The 20502-nt window shown below is 41.9% G+C and overlaps 1 protein-coding gene across 2 annotated transcripts in view; it reads left to right on the plus strand.

Annotated features, from left to right (window-relative positions):
- The window catches only part of slit1b (slit homolog 1b (Drosophila)), an 82425-nt gene that overhangs the window by 34058 nt on the left and 27865 nt on the right, over positions 1-20502 (plus strand). For both annotated transcript variants that reach the window (XM_085458164.1, XM_085458163.1), the window contains exons 5-12: positions 15622-15693; positions 15859-15930; positions 16195-16266; positions 16405-16568; positions 16657-16804; positions 17386-17457; positions 18897-18968; positions 19735-19806. In XM_085458164.1, the coding sequence (XP_085314290.1) occupies positions 15622-15693; positions 15859-15930; positions 16195-16266; positions 16405-16568; positions 16657-16804; positions 17386-17457; positions 18897-18968; positions 19735-19806 (744 nt within the window). The remainder of the gene's footprint in view (positions 1-15621; positions 15694-15858; positions 15931-16194; positions 16267-16404; positions 16569-16656; positions 16805-17385; positions 17458-18896; positions 18969-19734; positions 19807-20502) is intronic.

Below are 20502 nucleotides of genomic sequence, written 5' to 3' on the forward strand. Positions count from 1 at the left end.
GTGGTAGAGCTGTCCTCATTAGAGCAGATGATTGGCATCTGAGTGCAGCTAATTAACGGTGTGAAGCTGACAGAGGTGGTGATGGCAGCTGCCTGGTTGCACTTTAGAGGCTAACCGGAGTGTGACCTCGACGTTTAGAGGCAGGAAGAGCACACTGGGGTAATAAGCCTGTATGTGTGTGATAATTACCTTTATTTGCATTTGTTTGTTTTGGGAGATTCCTTGCATATAATCATGTGCTAATTACACTGATTAGCATCGATACCAAAAAGGATGTTAGAGACACTTGTGACTGAGTGTGTGATCATAGTTTATTGCTGTTTCTCTGGGATAAAACAGCAAGAAAGTCCGTGCCTACATAAGTATGAAATAATTTTGCATGATAATCTCATTGCCATTGAAAAGTTTATAATAGTTTTGCAAGCAGCAGTAGATACAGATTATGATGACCTTTATCTTTACAGCAGGGTAAACGAGCACTGCATTCGACAGCCAGCAATTCATTCATCATGCAGTCAATCAAGTCTTGAATTTTGGGAGCTGTTTGTAAAGTGTTAGATCTGAGGAAGTGAGAAGTGGGGTCAGTTTGCTGATAGTACAGATCATTTCTTTCTTTTAACAAGACAGCTGGCATGTGTAATTAGGTTGTAATTAATGCAAAGTTGACTGCTACTTGTAATATGCAAAATGTCACTGCCTGTCATTTAACAAGTGAAAGTTCACTGATTCAGCCTGCAAGATATCGTATACATCTATCTTGCAGGCTGATGATTAAAACACAAAGTGTCTTCAATTATCTGCTTATTGTTGAGAACAGAAACATTAGCTCGGATTCCTACAAATATGCAATTTTTAGTGGCAAGTTTCTTACAAGTGTGGTAGTGTGGGATTCAAATGAAACCAACCAAGTGCTGATGAGATAAACTGGATCACATTAAAACATAAAATACATACTGTTTCCTTGTGTATTTATTTATTTGTCGCGTACATATTTATGCATATTGTAAATGTCCTACTTCTTCATTCAGTCCTTCCTTGCTGAAGAAATGTAACTTGTTTTATTATGTCAAGGTTTGTTATTAAAAATCTCCACCATTAGCTGAAAATGACGAGTTTCTTTAATTGCAACTTCTTCAGAACTGCTTTGATGAAAGCAGCTATATAACAGAATGAAATTACGTATTATTATAAGTTCATTGCTGTGTTTGCTCAGGAATAATCTGTATTCCCTGAGCGACTGTTAGGTGACAGGTGTTGATGAACTTGTAAACCTGGTCTTGAAATGGGTTCTGCACCATGAACCTCTTTGAACAGATAACTGTGGTCACCTCTAGTTTGCATGAAAGATGCCAACTTGTTTGCCAACACTTGCTAATGGACCCCAACCAGCTGGGGAACATATATTTGTCCCTAGCATTAAGCTAAGTAAGCATGTTAAATCAAAACCGCTGATTACCAGGAGGTCACTGAATGGGCTCCAAGCGAGCAGCACTGGGATGTTAGTAGTAACTTTTCACTACTGGTGGTAACTACCAGCAAACACTTTGCTCCTACCAGGAAAATGCTCACTTTTTCCTACTAACTGGTGGTTGCCAATTGCTGCCCAGTATGACTGAGGCCTTACTTGAGTTGTCAAAAGAAGTATTATGTACTTAATCTGCAGAAAACTTATATGAAAAAATATTAGTGCTGCAGGTGGTAAATGCTGACCTCTTTTTAAGTACGTTTTCTACAGTAATACATCATATTCCATAATGTATGAATATGGAATATGATAAATATGTAGCATGAGTCGAGGAGGAGAATTATCTTGACAGCAAACCTTAACAGCTTGTAATGAGCTCAGAAAAAAATGCTTTTGCCCCCCAAAATGTAAAAGTATATTAAAATATATATTTTTAAAAAGGACTTTACGCGAAGCCATGCGATATCAAAACCATGATACTATTTAACTCGAGCCTTAAGCCATGCTAAAACCTAACACATGTCTCTTCAGCAAGGGGCCACAGTAGATGTTTCTGCATGTGTTCAAATACATTTGCACATGCACGCAAATCTATATTTACATTATCTGCAGGATTCGAATCTGTCACTGCAGAACGCACAAAAGAAGGATTTTCCCAGAATTTTAGTTTTCTTAAAGCCGGGACTGTGGGGCTCTTCCTGCTGTGTGTGGTAACAGCTTCATCCTGGATAATAAGATCAGTGGTGCGGACAGACACCCCTACTCCCTTTACAAAAAACCTGCTCAGCTGTTATTTTTCTGCTCAGATTGTGTGTCTGCGAGTGCGTGCATTTGTGGGAGGTCAGTTCACAGACGCTGACTTCTCCTGTCATGTCCATCCAAAGTAAAGCTGGCACACTGAGAGCAGTGGAAAAGCATTATGGGAACTAAAACATACAACTGTTGAAAGAGCCAATCGCTAACCTAAGATGCAGACTAGGGTGAGAATTACTGCGAGACATCTGACGGTCACATTCAATTCTCACATTCTTCGTCCTTTGTTTCATCCACCCACCATTCCTCACTGCCCTCTATTGTCTGCTCCCCCTTGTTTTTTCATTTTCATATTTCTCATCACCTTCCCCTCATGTGTCTTTTGGGGTTCTTCAATTAAGCGCTATTCTCCCCTGTGGGTGGAGGGAAGGAAGAGAAATGAAGGATAAAAGGAATGAAGGAAAGACACAAAGGCAGAGGAAGGGAGGTCAAAAAACTGTGGATGAAGATCAGCGGTTTGACAGCAGGCAAAGAAATAAAGATGGCGTGATGGAAAGAAAAATGGGAAAAGATATTAAATCAAAGAGAAAGTGCAGAGAAGGGTTTTTAAAAAGGAAAAAAATAATAATAGAGTATACAAATGTAAAAAAGATACAGTACTATAAACACTGAAGGTGTAATGCATGGGAGTAAAGTAGGGCTGAACAAAAGATGCCAGATGACCAGAAATAAGGAGACATTTTCAGTATTGCCTGCTATGCTTGAGTTTGTGCTGTTGCCATGGTCACACCTTTACATGCCATCAGGTCATGAACTTTTCCAGAGTTCAGTGAGTGTTGGTCAAACACTAACGCGACTGTGTTTCTCACACATAGGCCCTGTGTGCTAAGGGGCAGCCATGTGTCCGCTGGATGGTGTGTGAGGGTAATATTTAGCATGTGTGTGTGCGTTTGTGTATAGATTTTGTTGTTAGCCCGTAATACTGTGTTTTGTCTGTGTTAGTTTGCCTGCTGAAGCTCCGTGATTGACACGGCTTTGAAGTAAAACAAGAAAATATGTTCTTTTTGTCTTCAAACATGTCTCCTTATATTACGAGTGATGTGGCCTCCAAGTAAAAACATTGAATATACTGATGGTTCTGATTTTGTATTGTTTATGTTTTTGGCTTTTGGGGTTTTTTTTGTTGCATATTTCCCTAAAAATGACACATTAAATGAGAATTTTTAATAAAATAAAATGGTGTAGAAACGTGAAATACTTTTTTAAGCTCATGTGAGGGCCTGTACCATGAGACAGATGGTATACATTTAAGGGAGCACTGCATAAGAGCCTGGATATTATGTCGTATTGAATAACTGTTTTACAAGTGGTGAAAATATCATGATGAAATAATTCTTTATAATGGACCATATTGCCTGGTCTGATGAGTACGGTGGTCAAAGCCAGTAAAACTTAAACACCAGCAAATGGAAAAGGCAAACATGCCAAATAGGAAGTATAGTCTATAGTATAATATGAGTCATGCGAATCAAACATATTAACTTTTATCTTTTCTAATTCACAACAGTGATGAACTTTCTAAGTTTAAGGATATAATTCATCCACTGTTAGCTCCTCAATGCCTTATGCTAACACCGTGCAGAGTAGGGCTGCTCAATTAATCGAATTTTAATCACGATTACGATCTGGGCTTTCAACGATCATTAAAAATGACTGAGCCGATTATTAGCCCCTCCCTCATTCAATTGTGTCTGTTTGTGCGTCATGCAAATAAACCTTTGAAAAGAATGAAATGATATCATATATTCCTTATTCGCCTACATTTGTACAAAATTCCAAATTATATACACAGACACAAACAGACACAATTGAAAGGTACAAATGTGTTGTGCATGACACGAATTCAAACGTGGTGCAGATGTGTGTCACAAGTTGATCTGGCTGTAGGCTGTGGCACTTGGCCAGAGGTGGCGCTGGTTGACTCGAGTCCATGTTAGTGCACAAAGTAAACTGCTCGCTGTAGTTGTGAAGCAAAAACGCTGAATTCGGAGAAACAAACCATGCGAGGGGAACGATAACGATGACAAGAGTCTCCCGATCGTTTAGTCTTGCTGTCCTGTGAACAACATCGGCGTGGTGTTACTTGTTTGCTGTTTTCGCGATCGCGTTGCGCATGAGGATATCACCAGGTAAACTCACCACATTTTTATACATTTTGTTGTTCAACAGCATCAAGACTGACGGAGTGTGTTTGAGATAACCTCACAAGTGTCACAGGTGACACATTTGCCGTTTTTTTGCTGGTTTGTCGGTAGCAGCTCCTGAAACGCAAGACTACCACACATCTGTTCGACCAACACCAGTTGATCTAAACGCCAGTAGATCTGGAACACCGGTCCGTGAAAATATTGTCGGGCATAAACCGGTCCGTGGCGCAAAAAAGGTTGGAGACCGCTGATTAAGAGGACCCGAGGGAAGCTCAGAAAGCTAAGCAGAAGTTATTTGAAGAGGAGAGTGACTGCTGTTGGTTGAAAAGAGAGTTAAAAGAAAACTTCAGTGGTGTTGCACACTATTTTATATTATTTTTTAAAGTCATTGTTAACCCTTTAAATCCGGTCAGAGCAGCACGCTCCGTTTTGTGTAACTATTTTTAAATCCCTGTAGAACCTGAACCGCATAAGCTAGCGCAATAATTTGTTTTGCATATGAAACCGGAGGGGTTGTACTTACATCTGATGCCATCAGCTTGTCCTCGGTCACGGTTTACTTCCACATAAAGCTTTGCAAAAATTGCATAAAAAGCGCTTGCAGGAACAAAAACATAACATTCCAGAAACACGCTTTGCCGATCCGATCAGCTATTCGTAATACTTCCCACAATGAAACAGACGTCAGCGCGAACGATCGCATGTCCGCCATTTCCTGGCCGAAACCGGAAGTGACGTCATTTTCGCGGAAATGTAGTTTTTTACTTGTAGGCCTTAAAAAACTATACTGGTCATGTTTGACTTTTCTGAATAGTTTCTGGGATGCTTAGAACTCAAATTGCACTGCTGGAAATAGTTTATTTTGATGCACATGCTGTTTTCTTTGCAAATTTGCATCATAGGATTGTTTTTTTGTTTTTCCTGCAGTGTATATAAAAATTAGTGTATCTCCAAAATAAAACTATGAAGACACTCAAAATAAATTTCCTGTTGTTGTAAACTATTTTTTTGCAACTTTTTTGTATTTAAAGTTTTGAGGGATAAACCTCTTAAATTTCTCCAAGTAGAAATATATATGTAAAAAAAACAAAAATGATTTTCAAGTTTTTTGTAGTTTATTGCACTTTTTCGCAATTAATGTAGTTACTATGGACTTAATGCATACATATTATTAAAATATGGGCTATAACAGTTGTATAGCAACTTGAAATGCTCCCACAAATGGCACTACAACATGTAAAAAAATAATATAAGCTCTGGCGGACTTGGTTCTATAGTAGGTCTTAAAGGGTTAAATAAATATCGTCAAATAATCGAGATCTCAATTTCAGTGAAAATAATCGTGATGATCATTTTTGCCATAATCGAGCAGCCCTAGTGCAGAGCAGCTACCTGAGCACCACTCCCACAGACGTCGATTATCTTGTCAATATTTTTACTTCTTTAATGCGTACAAGTCTATATACAGGGCTGCACAAAAGCGGTCCGCTGGTGCGCATGCACTGTCAAAATAAAAAACGCACACCAAAAAAGAAGTTGCAACGCGCGTATGTGTACGTAAGATTTTCTGGAGGAGGACAGACATTTGTTTAGAAATCTTAAAGATGTCGAAGAAGCAAGCTCCTTTAAGCAATTACTTTGGTTTTCCTCCACCTCCAAAGAAATGTCAGAAGGAGTCCGAACCACAAAAGAAGCACGTATTCTCGTAAAAGTGATTGCAGGAGGTGAGCTGGCTTCAAACAAATGATAAACGCACAAAGATGTGGTGCAGAATGTGCTGTGAAAATCCCTCAAGAAAATCTTATGTACGCAAACGTGCGTTGCAACTTCTTATCTGGTGCGCCTTTTATTTTGACAGCGCATCCACACCTGCGGAACACTTATGTGCACCCCTGTCTATATACTGTAGCTCCTTTGAAAAAGGAAAACCTTGAATCAGAAGTACTTCACTCCCTGGTGTAACTCTCAAATGTGCACCGTAAAGCAGATAACTCGTAAACTGGAGAGGAAATGGCATCTCACAAATTTAGAAGATCATCATTTAGCCTGTTTTCTTTGTATTATTGTAGGGTCTTAACCTTACAATATAAAGTGCATTAAGACGAATGTTGTTGTGATTTGGTGCTGTATAAATAAAGCTGAACTAATTGAATACCAGCTAAACTAACATATGACTAAGGTGCAAAAAAGAAAACTGCTCACTTAAACACCTAATTTGTAATTGTGTCACTTCATAGTGGTGGCTTGGTGTTTCATATTGGTTTGCATTAGGTGGCAATAAAGTGACTTAAAGTGTATGAAGAAAATAAACAGCAGTCCATGCAAAAGTTGACCAAAGGCAACTTTTGGTCCAGAGTCCTCATTTTAACAACCCTGAACTTCAGCTGAACAATGTGACTTCAGAGGGGCACCAGTTTGTCCACTGGCTTATTAAAGCCACAATGTGCTAACAGAGCAGGCATCGCCATCAAGTGCAAACATTAAACTCGCTAAAAAAAAATGCATGACGGCATCCTGTAAGGGTTTTGTTAGTCTAACTTCTCAACCCCAAACACAATTTAAAAAAAACTGCATCTCTGGAGAAAAGCCATGTTTACTCATTAAACAGAAGTCAGACTCTCAGCCGGTTCAGAAGCAGCAGACCAACCACCTGCCAACAGCAGGCCACACTGGCAAATATCAAAGACCTCCATAAGCTTATAAATCTGATTAGATACTAAATCATTACAAAGATCTCCACCAATATTTTCCATTAATCAGTTTAATGAATGAATAGATGTAAATGTTGTTGCACTAAATACTATTGCTACTATATATTACACGTATGTTAGCAATGTGTATGCACTCGGCATATTTGCAACTTTACCTCTTAATGCTGCTGTGGTTAATAAATGCTTCCACTCTGAAATAACACCACCTACAGTTAACTGGGGAACCAGGAGGGAAGAAACTTTACAAACTGACTTGTTACAGTGGTTTAGTAACCAATACTCAAAAAATCTTGTCTTGTACAGTTGTTCTATTTATTTTGATTTATTCTTCTTCTTCTTCTCGGATAAATTTCTCTTTGTCTCTTATCCTTCATCTTCCTCTGCAAATCCCTTGGGATGGATATGTATCACAATTAAGAGAGTTTATTCACAGGGTATGTCTGTGGGTGGCTGGGTGTGGAGGAATATGTCAAAATATGCGTGTGATCTTTGGATCAGCTTCCACTGGTGTGACATTTTCAGACATGTTGGTTCATTCTTCAGTGTTAGCTTGTGTGCATGTGTGGTTGAATATGCATTTAACACAGAGTGGGAGATTCCCAGTGTTATTTAATGTGTGTAGGTATGCAGGTCATTTTAGGGTTATCTATTCCATATCCGTTCTTCTGGTTGACCACATTAGCCTGTAATACATCTGGTTGAACTTTCTTTTCTATTCTTAATCCACTGGTTCTCCTCTTCAACGTCATTCCTTTTTCGTGAATTGTCTTTCTTCCAGTAAACACTTCTCTTAACTTAAATTCAAATTCAAATTCAAATTTTATTTGTCACGTACACAGTCATACACAGTACGATATGTAGTGAAATGCTTGGACAACTGCTCGTGACCTAAAGAAAACAAAAAAGGAAAAGGCTATGAATAAGATAGGAAATAAATATGAAAAATTAAAAAGGGTAAATTTAACTAGGAAGGAATAAAATATAAATTAAGGTTAAAAATGAAATAACTGTACAACACAAATTAGAATGAAGGGTAAATTTAACTGGGAGAATAAGATAAAATATATAAATTAAAGTTGAAAATAAAATAACTGTACAACAAAATACACAATATAGAACTATATAAGAATGTATGAAGAAATATAAATAAAAATAAATATATACACAATAACAGCAGCATATACACAATAACAGCAGCGTGATTTAAGTAATGAAGTGAAACAATGTCCAGAATGTCCAGTGTGTGTAACAACTGTATGTGTGGGTCAGTACTGTGTGGTGGTGTGATTGAGAGACCGTATCGCCTGCGGGAAGAAGCTCCTCCTCAGTCTCTCTGTGTTGGTCTTCAGGGAGCGGAATCGCTTTCCTGACCTCAACAGAGAGAACAGTCTGTTGTTGGGATGGCTGAGGTCCTTCACGATCTTCCTGGCCTTGGTCCAGCACCGCCTGCTGTAGATTGAGTGCAGGTCATGGAGCTCGGAGCGGATGGTGCGCTCAGCTGACCGCACAACCCTCTGTAGAGCTCGTCTGTCCTGCATGGTGCTGTTCCCGAACCAGGTTAAGATGTTTCCCGCCAGGATGCTCTCTATGATGCAGGAGTAAAAGTTCCTGAGCACCTTGGAGGGCAGTTGGAAGTCTCTCAAGCGTCTGAGGTGGTAGAGACGCTGACGGGCCTTTTTCACCACGGTGTTGATGTGACAGGACCATGACAGGTCCTGCGTGATGTGAACTCCGAGGTATTTGAAGCTGTCCACTCTCTCCACTGGGCACTCGTTGATGACGGGGGTCTGGTAGTTCCTCTCCTGCTTAGTGCTGAAGTCCACTATCAGCTCCTTTGTCTTACTGACGTTTAGAAGGAGGTTGTTCCTCTGGCACCAGTTCTCCAGATTCCAAATCTCCTTCAGGTAGGCCGTCTCGTTGTTATCAGAGATCAGGCCCACCACGACGGTGTCGTCAGCAAACTTGATGATGGTGGTGGAGCTGGTAGTGGCCACACAGTTATATGTGTACAAAGAGTACAGCAGGGGGCTCAGAACACACCCCTGGGGGGCTCCAGTGCTGAGAGTGGTGGAGGCTGAGACATGTCCGCCCATCCTTACTGCCTGTGGTCTGCCAGTTAGGAAGTTGGAGATTCACTGACACATAGATGAGCTGAGTCCCAGATGCTCCAGCTTGGTGGTGAGTGTGGAGGGAATTATGGTGTTAAATGCAGAGCTGTAGTCTATGAAGAGCATTTTAACATAATTCCCCCTTCTAGTGTCCAAGTGAGTAAGTGAGGTGTGGAGGAGATGAGAGATGGCATCGTCTGTGGAACGATTTGGACGGTAAGCAAACTGTAGTGGGTCCAGTGTGTCTGGTAGTGAAGAAATGATGAAGTCTCTGACCAGGCGTTCAAAGCACTTCATCACTACTGAGGTGAGGGCTACAGGGCGATAGTCATTGAGAGAAGCAGGGTGGGGTTTCTTCGGGACAGGAACAATGATGGACTCTTTGAAGCATGTGGGGATCACCGACTGAGATAGAGAGATGTTGAATATCTCAGTGAACACAGGAGCTAGCTGGTATGCGCAGTCTCTTAGGATACGACCTGGGATGCCGTCTGGTCCTGCTGCTTTCCTGGTGTTCACTCTCTTGAAGGCTCTCCTTACTTCATGCTCGGAGATGACGAGCACGTTTCCGGTGCTGGCAGTATCTTCCTGTCTGCAGCCGTTAGCGCCGCTAACACTAGCATTGTTGGAGTCCTTAGCTGCAGCCTCGAAGCGAGCATAGAAAGTGTTCAGCTCGTCTGCCAGAGTCACGGCCGCGTTCGTCATACCGGTTGTTGGTGCTTTATAGTCCGTTATTGTCCTTAGTCCCCGCCACAGGCTCCTAGAGTCACTCTGTTGGAGTTGTGACTCTAGTTTCCTCCCGTAGCGCTGCTTCGCCTCTTTCACCGCCCTCCGCACGTTATATGACGCGGCTTTGTACGGGTCCATGTCCCCCGTCATGAGTCCCGTGTTGTAGGCAGCGGTGCGGGATCTCAGAGCGTCGCGGATGGTTTTATCCACCCACGGCTTCTGGTTGGGAAACGTTATGATAGTCTTTGTCTCCACGGTATCATCCGCTAGTTTCCCGATGAATCCCACAACCGCTTCCGTAAACACGTTGACATCATCATCGGAGCTGTTTCTGAACATGCCCCAGTCTGCGTCATCGAGTGCGTCCTGTAACGCGGCCACCGATTGATCCGTCCAGCGCGCGACCTTCCTCTGAACCGGAACTTCCTGTTTCAGCCTTTGTTTGTATTTTGGGATGAGGAAGATGGCGGCGTGATCAGATTTGCCAAAAGGAGGGCGGGATTGTGCCTTGTAGCCGTCCTTGACTGTAGTGTAGCAGTGGTCCAGTGTCCTTTCACCTCTGGTGGGGCAGGAGATGTGTTGATAAAAGTTCGGCGCTGCGCGTTTGAGGTTGGCGCTATTAAAGTCCCCCGTCACAATAAGCGCAGCGTCCCGGTGTTGTGTCTGGTGCTGTGTGAGTGCCTCATGCAGCTCGCATAAGGCGGTGACCGTGTCCGCTTGTGGTGGAATATAAACGGCACTTATAATGACCGATGTAAATTCCCGAGGTAGATAAAAAGGACGACACATGATGGACAGTAGTTCCAGATTTGGTGTGCAGGAGCGTGTGAGAGGAACAATGTTCGCACTGTTGCACCAGTTGTTGTTCACCATTAAACACACGCCGCCTCCCCTTGACTTCCCCGAGTCCCGTGTCCTGTCCATGCGGTGAACCGAGAAGAACTCGGCCGGCTGGATGGCGTGGTCCGGCACCGCTGGGTTCAGCCATGTCTCGGTGAAGCAGAGGAGATTGCAGTCCCGAATGTCTCTCTGGAACTTTACCCTGGCCCTGAGGTCGTCAAGCTTGTTCTCCAGTGACTGGACGTTGGCGAGCAGGATGCTAGGCAGAGGTGTGCGGTGTGCACGAGCTCTCAGCCTGTTCCTGACGCCGGCTCGCTTCCCTCTAGGCCGCCGCCGCTTCCCTTTGTTCTCCCTCAAGATCTCACTCGGCCAGCTCGGATCCGGAGTTAAAAACTTCGAATTGTGAGTACATTGTAAACCAATAGAAACAAGAGTGTCACTGTCATACCTAATGTACCCAATGGTGGTGATTTTGCCGATTTAGAAACGCTGAAAACTAACTTAAAAAACAAAGACAAAGAAAAAGTGGTCGGAGCAGTCGTGACGGCAGCCGACCTCACCGGCGCCATCTTTAAATCGTCTTATTTATTAAGTTACTTATTGAGGTTGTTTGTCCTATGTGTGTCTGTGTGTGTCAGGTTGAGGAGTGGACCAGACTACAGAAATAAAATATTAACCATGTTGATGCTCTGACTCTGTCTGCTGACCTGTCTGGACAGAGTTTAACAAAACAAAGAAAAAAAACGAAAAAGGTGTGCATGAGTCAAAAAAGCAGTTACTCGTTACAGATAACAGGCTGTCTTCAGAGTTTGTTAACTCTGTGATTTTAGATGGGATTGCCTGATATTTCTGTCATGCAGTGAAAACATTCAGACCAAAGTTAATAGAGCTATATTAGTACGTTATGAAGTTTTGTTTTTCAGGGGAAGTTAAATGTTGGACTCTTTCTGCATTTACAGTTTCACTCATATATCATACTAGTATTCCAGTTAGCAAGATTAACTCGCTGCTAGGGACAGTGGCACAAATCCAACTTTTTCTAGTGAACAGATACCCAGGATTTGACTTTCTTCTGATATTGCATGCTGATCTGATGGCGCTGTTAGATTAATAAGCTGTTGTCTTCACTTTGAGCTAAAGATGAATCATTCTTTTACATGTGAGGTTCTGGTTTCAAGCCGGTTGGTGCTTTCTGTGTGGAATTTGCAGTTCTCCTTGTACCTTTATGGTTAAATGGCTAAATTACCTCCTCAACATGTCTTGAAGTTCTCCAGAGGCCTGGTAATGAACTAATCATTTGAATCAGGTGTGTTGACCCACTGTGAGATCTAAAATCTGCAGGACACCGGCCCTCGAGGCCTGGAGTTTCAGACCCCTGCTTTAAAGCATATAACAGCAAAATAAAAAGACCAAGAAACATGAAAGTAAGTGTACATCCTATACAGATGTATAAAAGGAAATACCTCCATAGATGGAATGACTCTATGACGAATAAGAAGGTAGCAATAAGCGAGACTTAAACTAACCCATGTTTGAAGGAGACAGATAGACAGAGAGGTGATGTGTTGTCAACGAGCAGGAAACGAGTGGGAAAGTTTACCTTTCTCACCCTCCACTGTGAGCAGGAAGGGAGGGATGGAGGGATGAGGAGGATATTGAAACGACAGGAGACAGCGGAGAACAATAAGAGGATGAGGAGGAGCGAGGAGAGACAGATCCAGAGACACAACGGATGAAAGAAAGGATCAGAAAATGAATAGAGGAGGTAGCAGGAGACGGAGAGCAAATATTAAGAGACTGCCTACTGTCCACACACACACACACACACACACACACACACACACACACACACACACACACACGCTCACACATCCAGCTGTGACCAGTCTGTGTTTCCCTCCAGTAAACATCATATTCAGCCTCTTTGTGTCCTGGCAACAGAATCTCGATGACCTGATGAGGAAGCATCTGTGTTATTGAGTGTGAGCACCAGCGTGTGTGAGCCACAACACGAGTGTGCTTTCTGTGATCACTTTCCATATGTTTAAGTTTGTATCATGTATTTAGAAAAGCATTTTATTTTTCATTTATTTTTCTTTGTTCCACTGCTTTCCAAGTCCAGTTGAAGGCATGCATGTCATACTTGTGCAGTTGATGGCATCTTCTTTTCAAAAAGTCTTTTCTTAAAAAATATTTACCTCCATTAATTATTGCAGATGTTCTTTATAAGTTGAACTCCATCCGTTTGAATCAATTCAATCTGGAAACTCTTCAAAAACAAGCTGAAAGTCTTAAAATATTGTTTTTTCTGCAGCTTGTATTAAAGAGTGGATATAAAGATTACTGGATATGAACAGACGACAGAGAGGAATAATGGGTCTGTGTGGCATGTTGGCCTTGAGCACTTTCTGAAATGAAGCAGAAAAACTGTATTAACAACTGGACTTCATCTTTCCCCTCCTCTGTCTCTCTCTGTCTACATCATAACAGTCCATTGTTATTGGTGCTCTCTCTCTCTCTGCCTCTGACTTATATGACTCACATGTCTATCTTTTTTTCTTTTAACCCATTTCTGTTTCTCTTCATATCTCCCAAACTTCCAGTTTGTCATATCACATACTGAACTACCTCAACTCGATTTAGCCATATCGTGGCTCAAAGGTTGGGAGTTCGCCTTGTAATTGGAAGGTTGCCGGTTCGAGCCCTGGCTCCGACAGTCTCGGTTGTTGTGTCCTTGGGCAAGACACTTCACCCGTTGCCTACTGGTGGTGGTCAGAGGGCCCGGTGGTGCCAGTGTCCAGCAGCCTCGCCTCTGTCAGTGCGCCCCAGGGTGGCTGTGGCTACAATGTAGCTTGCCATCACCAATGTGTGTGTGACTGGATATGTAAAGCGCTTTGGGGTCCTTAGGGACTAGTAAAGCGCTATATAAATACAGGCCATTTTACCATTTATAACTTCTGTTCTTGTTTCTCTCCATAATCACTCTTGTGTCCTGCACCACCCATCCCCTTTTAACATGTCCATCCATCATCCTTTTCTGCATCAGTCTGTTCATTTACTCTGTATATCCCCCATCATCTTCTTCACTGCTGGTTTCATGTGTCAGACACAGTTGAACTTTATACTTCAATAAAAAGTCTGCTTTTTCAACTGGCCTCAGGGGTGTCAGAATCAGTTTTTCACTTTTCTAATGTACTGCTCTATGTATGTCTACAAAGAGCTGGTCTAGCTAGGCCATAGCTGTGCATCAAGCGGGTTACAGTATTGTGTGGCACAGTGTTCGTGAATGCAGTAACAGAAGTTCTAAAAGTACAGTACATTAGTATAAGATTAATTTGGTTAGCTGGTTTGTCAATTACTTGACTCTCCTCCTGTGTTCAATCTGATTTAAAAGATATACTTTCTTGCTTAAAGGCACTATACTGGCTGTCTAGTTCTCAATAAGTGGGTGTTTCCTCCTCTGTCAGCCTCTGGTTTGACCCTGACATTAATGGACTGTGTCTGAGGACCTGTAGGGCAGCCAGAGATGATGTACATCCTCTTCTGTGGTTTGTCTAACACACACACGCACACACGCACACACACATACACACGCACGCACACACACACAGAGTTTTGCTATTATTTATTGGTCTCCGTTGCTGTGGTTCACCTGTCTGTTTCTATGATGTCTAATCGTGGCATTGCATTTCTACTTCATATTTTTTTTATCACCAAAGCTAGTCAGTAAGTCCCGTGACCTTGGTCTGTAAGCAGTCTGCCTGCTGCATCTCAGACACCTTTTCTGGAGGAACTATATTAAAATAAAGAGGACTGGTGTTTCCTTAGTTTATCAAAGAGGAAAAGACCATATGTTTTATTAAATGCATGTAAACATACACTGTGTTGCCAAAAGTATTCACTCATCACACCAAATCATTGAATTCAGGTGTTCCAGTCACTTCCATGTCCACAGGTGTACAAAATCAAGCAGCCAGGCATGGAGACGCTTCTGGGTTTGCTCTCAGGAGATCAGTTAATTCCAGCGTGGTACTGTGATAGGATGCCACCTGTGAAACAAGTCCAGTTGTGGAATTTCCTTTCTAGTAAATATTCCACAGCCAAGTGTTAGTGATATTATAAAAAAGTGGAAGTGAGTGAGAACGAGAGTAAATGAGCCACAAAGTGATAGGTCATGGAAGATCAGAGAGCAGGGTCAGTGGAAGATGAGGCACATAGTTTCAAAAATTTCAGAACTCAAACAAATTCACGTTTTTGACCATTTCATGCTCCCAGCTTTGTTAGAACAGTTTGGGGATGGCCCAGTACTGTTCCAACATGCCTGGACACATGTGCACAAAGACATGGATGAGCAAGTTTGGTGTGGAAAAACTTGACTGGCCTGCGCCAACCTGACAGAACACCTTTGGAAGGAGTTAGAGTGGCGGCTGTGAGACAGGCCTTCCCGTCAATCAGTGTCTGACCTCAAATGTGGTTTTGGAAGAATGATCAAAAGTTCCCATAAACAGACTCCTAAACCTTGTGGAAATCCTCCCCAGAAGCGTTAAAGCTATTCTAGCTGCAAAGGGTGGTCTGACAACATATTAAACTCTATGAATTAAGAGTGGGATGTCACTTAAGCCCATTGTATGTGAAGGCAGACAGCAAGCATCCAAAGCTCAGCTCGACTGGTTTGGTCAAATGTAATACCATGTAGAGCATCTGCAAGAATTGCCATGTGCTATAGCAAACTCCTGGATGTGGAGTCAACAAGTTGTATCATTGCATCTCTTAGCAGAATGAATTTCCCTCTTTTCTTTGTTTTTCAGAGATCTAAGTGAAAATGCCATCCAAGCCATTCCGAGGAGAGCTTTCAGAGGCGCAACAGACCTTAAAAACCTGTAAGTGAAGATAAAGTGTTAAAGGAATGGGTGCAGTGGAGATAACGGTGCAATTTGCTACTGTCAAGAAATATCACGTCCGTAATTAGAAGACTGAGTGGTTGGCTGGACCGAGCCATTAACTAAATCTACATCATATTGGCTTTGTGTTCTTTTTATTATCAGTCAGCTGGATAAAAACCATATCAGCTGTATTGAAGAGGGGGCATTCAGAGCTTTGCGATCTCTAGAAGTCCTGTGAGTAATCTGAGAAAAATAATTTCTTTGATGCTCTTCTCAAAACAATTTAATCTCTCATTAAAAAAACTTTGTTTTCTTCTGCTCTCTTCATCTTTTCTACTGCCATCATTTTTCCACTGGCTTCCGTGCCTATCAACTCTCTCTTGCTTTTTATTGTTCCATCTCTTTGTTCTCACACCCTTCCTTTCTGTCCTTGCTGTTATATTTAGTGTTGCCTCTTCTTCTCATCATTGCTAATTTCTCTCCTATTTTTTCTTCTAGCACACTGAACAACAACAACATCAGCAGCATTCCAGTCTCCAGTTTCAATCACATGCCAAAGCTCCGCACCTTGTAAGTGCCTCACCTTTTTCAACTTTTTTACCCAGAATGCCACATTGTTAAGTCTGATTTCATCTCTGTCTGTGTATCTGTCACCTTATGTTTTACCCACCCCTCCACTACTTCTCAAATGTATTTTCCTTCCCTCAGCCGTCTCCACTCTAACTCTCTGCGCTGCGACTGTCACCTGGCTTGGTTGTCTCCATGGCTACGGCAGCGGCCAGCTTTGGGCCTCTACACTCAGTGTAGCTCTCCTCCCACGCTGAGGGGCCTCAACCTGGCCGAGCTGCGTAAAAGTGACTTTGCCTGCTCAGGTACAAGAGCCCGGCGATACATGAGGCTTTGATCCAAATGTGGATGATGATGCAATGTGTGAGAAATTTTTTTCTTCCTTGTTTTTAGGTCACAGTGGCAGTGCCTTCGTTCAGCCATGTAGTTTAGCATCTGGGTCCTGTCCTCCAATGTGCTCCTGCAGCAACAACATTGTGGACTGCCGTGGGAGGGGCCTAACTGCAATCCCTGCCCACCTCCCTGAGGGTATGACTGAGATGTGAGTATCCCACAAGAATTATATATAATGATACAAGAATGACAAATTCTGTTATTTTGTAGCTTTATAGTTTGCTTTCAGAACTCAGATAAAACCTACCAGCATAAAGTGGGTTTCTTACAAGCAAAATTGTGAACCATGTAAAGCTGCTCCAGAGGGGTCCCAAAAGAGAGTGAAAGTCCCCACAGGTTTATTAGATGGAAAGAAATACTACAGTACATGTACTTACTCTATGCCATGTAAAGGAAGAAATGTTACTTATGTCATTTTGCTGCTTCATCACATTCTTTCCGGTTACTTTTAATATATCCAACATGGAAAAGTGTTTTTTTGGATGCTTAACCACACTCTCTCTCAATTCTGCTGCTCCTCTGCCAGTAGCTAGAATGCAGTAGCGTAACAAGCACAGCTGGCGATAACTTGGACAAATCTTATAGATAGATTTTACAGGCCATTACATGTACTTTACGTCTCTGCCAATACATCAAATGTTCTGATGTGCAATCCACCATTCAAGGATGTGATTGTCCTCACTGCTCGTGTGCAGTGTTTCAATGTAGCCTCTCTGCTTTTCTACCCAGACGTCTGGAGCAGAATGGCATCAAGTCGGTTCCCCCAGGCGCCTTCACATCCTACAAGAAGCTCAGGCGAATGTGAGTGCTCCTACAAAGCTTTATATCGTCATACTTGCAGTTAAACACTTCCAAGTGTCAGTTCAAATTGAAATAACACTAGCAATGTTTTCTATTGAAATTTAAATGTTTATTACAACAAATCAATAAAGTACTAAGATCACGGAGGGGATCAATAAGGGATCAATCAAAAGAAGCCTTTTCTATATATCCTAAACCATATATATCCTAAACCATACCTGCACCATACCTGCACACACATGACCCATTTTAGTCCACTTCATTTAACTTTTTTTTGCTCCACCTTTCTTTGTGCAGAGTACTTTTAAAGTCAGCTATGCCAACTGCAGCAGGCTACAGAATTCCTGCCCCTGAGCTCCAAATCAGCCAAAGCCATTAAATTTTTTCTGCCTCCAGAGGGACAATGCTTCAGGGAAAATTTTAATGTTCTAGAGTCTGATTTGCCAAGTGGATCTCTCTTTTCTTCTGTCTCCACTGCTCACTGAGCTGTGGTTTTCCTGCTCAACAGAACATACAGCCCCAGTGGAGTTTCAGCATCGAGGAGCATTTGATTTATATCAGCCTGCAAAGACACAGAGTCCTCATTAGAGGCTTTTTAGGGCCCTTACATGATAAATCAAGTGCATATCCATGTGATGTGATGTATATGTTTAAAAAATGCTAATCTGACCACAATAATAATGTTCCTGGCTTCTTGACCTTCTATCCTGTTTCACATTTCTTTCTTTCTTCTGTCTTTGCGGTTTTTGTTACTTCCACTGTTGCTGTTTTTCTCTTCTTCCTCTTCTTCCTTTGCCCATTTCCCTCCTCAGGCATTCTGTCTCTCTCCATCTTTTTCTCTCTGTGGTTTTCCTTTTCCTCTTAATCTTATCCTCTTTCCCCTCCTTTGCCCTCTTCCATCATCACTGCGAGACCATCCCGAGCACCAGGAGGGAGGGAGGGGGGTTTGATTACATTACCAGGCTGGTTTAAGTGGTTTGTCTGAAAATTTATCATGACAACTGAACGACTGACGTGTGGCAGCAGAACAAGGATTTTATAATCTAACATATTATGGTTTGGCATGCCAGACCGAATCAAAGATATAAAAACTTCAACTTGGCCAGAAAAATAGCTCCTCTGTTCTGACATGAAAAAAGTGAAGCTCTTAGCCAGTCAATTCAGAAAGTGAGGTTTCTTATTTTTATAGGGGATTTTTATATAACCTGCTTTCATTTCGAGATCAGAAAAGAGAACTGTTAAAGTGCTGCATCACTTTTTTGCCTTTAATCCTTTAAAAAATAACACAAATTATTTGCTATGTACATATGATGCTTTTGGCTAAATGCGTTTACAACAAAACAAAATCTGTATACATGAGTTTTTTCATTTTCTCCCCAAAATAAATCTAATCACTAAGTATTTAAAAGTGTTGGGCATTCATTGTCTTTCATTCCCAGTGACCTGAGCAACAACCAGATATCTGAGATAGCTCCTGATGCTTTCCAAGGCCTCCGAGCTCTCAATTCACTGTGAGTAAGCACTCTGCATCTGATTGTGTAAACTGTTGGGTGTGTTGAGAGTGTCTTTACCAACACGTGTTTACATGTGTCTGTCCACTTTATTGGCTATATCTCCATATGTGCCCACTGCGTCCATGTGTTTAAGCATCTGTTGGTATGAATAATTTAAAAGTGGCGCCTGCTCACTGTACAGAGAATTCTCAGGAAACATCAGGACATGCAAACAATCACAGCAGGCGGTCAGCCAGCATTATTGCTGAGTGTGTGTATGTGTGAATAAGTTTGCGTGCATATACTGTACACGACAGCAGTGTGATGTAAATGTCTTCTCTTCTGTTTATGGACTGTGAACGTGTGCTTGTGTGGACTGAATAAGACTTACTTTTGTTTTGGTGATGCAAATTTTGGGGCGATCGTGGCTCAAGAGTTGGCAGTTCGTCTTGTAACCGGAAGGTTGCCGGTTCGAGTCTCGGTTGTTGTGTCCTTGGGCAAGACACTTCACCTGCCGCCTACTGGTGACGGCCAGAGGGGCCGATGGCAGCCTCACCTCTGTCAGTCTGCCCCAGGGCAGCTGTGGCTGCAACTGTAGCTTGCCTCTACCAGTGAGTGAGTGAATGAATAGTGGAATTGTAAAGTTCTTTGAGGGCCCTGAAGAGCGCTATATAAATGCAATCAATTATTATTATAAAATTTTGCGTCTTAGTAACTGTTCACAGACTGATGAAGCACTTTTGATTGCAGAACACAGTTAAAGACTTTTTTTGTTTGTGTGCAGAGTTCTGTATGGCAATAAGATCACTGAGCTGCCAAGCGGAGTGTTCGATGGTCTGGGGTCTCTGGAGTTGCTGTAAGTCCAAACCACAACATGCATATATTTGTCTGAACTGACTGTGTTTTAAACAAGGTGGCAAATATTTTAGAAGGAGCTGCATGGAAACTAATGCGGAAACTAGTTTTTGCCAAGTTAATTACCGGTATGTAAATCTGCTTCTCATAACTGACTTGAATACCCCCTTTGGTAAAACACTGCTGTACCTATGATGAAGTAGGTAAGGTACCACGAATGAGGTGATTAAGTGAATCATTTGATAATAGTCGAGAGGTGGAGCTCAGTATGATGACTGAATAATCTGGCAGTTGTCGTCTTTCCTGAACATTATTTCATTTTTTTAAAATTTAGTAAGTATTTGAAGATTCCTTGTGGTAATGTTTAACTCTAAACCGCTGGAACCAGTGACAAAAAGGAAATGGAGAGGAATCTGAAAGTTAGGGACAGACTAATCCTCATCCTGGAGACATATGGATAGACTTCAATGTAGGTTTTTGGAAAAAATAGCAGTTAGTCATTTTGTAATTGTACAAGTGTGCATTTTTATCCATGACACTCACAAGAACAACAAAGGAGTTTTAAGGAGTTTTACCTGTGGTTGTACTATTGGTTGTTTTACGCACACATCCTTTATACATCAGGCTCCTGGTGTAATTTAAAATACCTCCCTCCTTGTTTGGTTTCTTATTTTGGAAAAATCAGGGCTCCAATTCT

The sequence above is a fragment of the Copadichromis virginalis genome, linkage group LG6 (genome assembly GCF_057382275.1).
Source record: "Copadichromis virginalis isolate Kocher_CV1m ecotype Utaka linkage group LG6, C_Virginalis_male_GT1.1, whole genome shotgun sequence".
NCBI lineage: Eukaryota > Metazoa > Chordata > Actinopteri > Cichliformes > Cichlidae > Copadichromis > Copadichromis virginalis.